This window comes from Egretta garzetta, unplaced genomic scaffold, assembly GCF_000687185.1.
Source record: "Egretta garzetta isolate BGI_Z169 unplaced genomic scaffold, ASM68718v1 scaffold490, whole genome shotgun sequence".
Lineage (NCBI taxonomy): Eukaryota > Metazoa > Chordata > Aves > Pelecaniformes > Ardeidae > Egretta > Egretta garzetta.
Genome location: NW_009258278.1, coordinates 170,706 through 171,958, shown reverse-complemented (window position 1 = coordinate 171,958; position 1,253 = coordinate 170,706). Strand labels below are relative to the sequence as shown.

The 1,253-nt window shown below is 65.9% G+C and overlaps 1 protein-coding gene across 1 annotated transcript in view; it reads left to right on the top strand.

The window, feature by feature from the left end:
• The first annotated feature begins 359 nt into the window (after nucleotides 1-359).
• Nucleotides 360-1,253, top strand: part of TTC24 (tetratricopeptide repeat domain 24) — a 2,371-nt gene continuing 1,477 nt past the window's right edge. The window contains exons 1-2 of the mRNA XM_035891808.1: nucleotides 360-441; nucleotides 686-1,248. Of these exons, the coding sequence (XP_035747701.1) occupies nucleotides 759-1,248 (490 nt within the window). The 5' untranslated portion in view covers nucleotides 360-441; nucleotides 686-758. The remainder of the gene's footprint in view (nucleotides 442-685; nucleotides 1,249-1,253) is intronic.

The following is a 1,253-nucleotide window of genomic DNA, read 5'->3' as shown; positions in this document are numbered from 1 at the left end:
CCACCCGCTCACCGGGACAGCGCGGGGCTGGCTGTGCCATCCACCACACGGTTCCCGAGTTGCCATGGCACTGTACACCGGGCCGGGGACGGAGATGAAACCGGAGCCAGCGGAGCCATCGCAGGAAGGTGCCTTCCCCAGGAGGAGACCTGGCTCTGTCCCAGGCCGTGCGTGCCACGCACCATCCTGACATTTTCTTGGCGCTCGGAAGCCGTCTGTGCTCCAGCACCAGGCCCCAGCGTCCATCGCCCGGGGGGCTGCGACCCACTCCGGGGGGCTTTCCAGGCAGCCCAGCCCCAGCGGGATTCGGAGGCCCTTCGGACACGCTCCGTCCCCATCCGGAGAGCGGTGGTCTGCAGCGGCGACGCGGCTGCAAGCGCCGGTGATGCCCCGTCCCCCTCCTCCACGCTCTTGGCACCCTTTGCACCCAAAGAGCGAACGGTAAGTGCATGCAACCGGTTATTCTGCCTCCCAAAAAGCCACCCTGGGAAGGAACACCCACCCCGGGCCGCGGCGTGCCCCCCCCCTCCTCCGGTGACCCCCTTCTCCTCTCTGGCGGCCGCAAAGGTTTGCAGGAGGCAGGGACGGGGTGCGGAAGCTGAGCTGGGGTCCCCCATGGAAAGGCTTCCCTGGCACTTTAGCAGCAAGCAGACTTTTGTAATTTTTATTTTTTTTTTAATAATAGAAAATAACGCTGCTCCTTTCAAGAAATCCCAGGACCGCGCCAGCTCGGGCTGCCTGCTGCCTCCCTCCTGCCCATGGCTTCGGAGGCGGCTGCTAACCCGGGAGCAGAGCCCACGGCCCCCGCAGCCCCCACGGTTGGGAAGAAGAGCTGGAAGAAAGCGAAGGAGAAGCCCGAAGCCAGGGAAGATGCCCAGGAGGGAGGGGACGAGGCGGCCAAAATCGAGGGGCTCACGCGAGCCGGGCGCCAGGCGCTGGCACTGGGCGATGCGCGGGAGGCAGTGGGGTGCTGCAGGAGGGCGCTTCGCCTCTCCGGGGGCACGGCGAGCCCCCAGCTCCGCAGGGCTTGTGCCTTCAACCTGGGGGTTGCCTACGTGGAGACCGGGAAGCCCAAAAAGGGCCTTGAGTTCCTCCTCCAGTCGCAGGCCTCGGAGGGAGAGAGCGGGGAGCACTCGGGGGACCTTTATTTCAATATCGGGGCAGCTCACGAAGGGCTCCGGGACTTTCCGAAGGCTCTGGAGTATTTTGGCAAAGCCACCGGCCACGACCGCGCGGCGCAGGCTGGCAGCCGA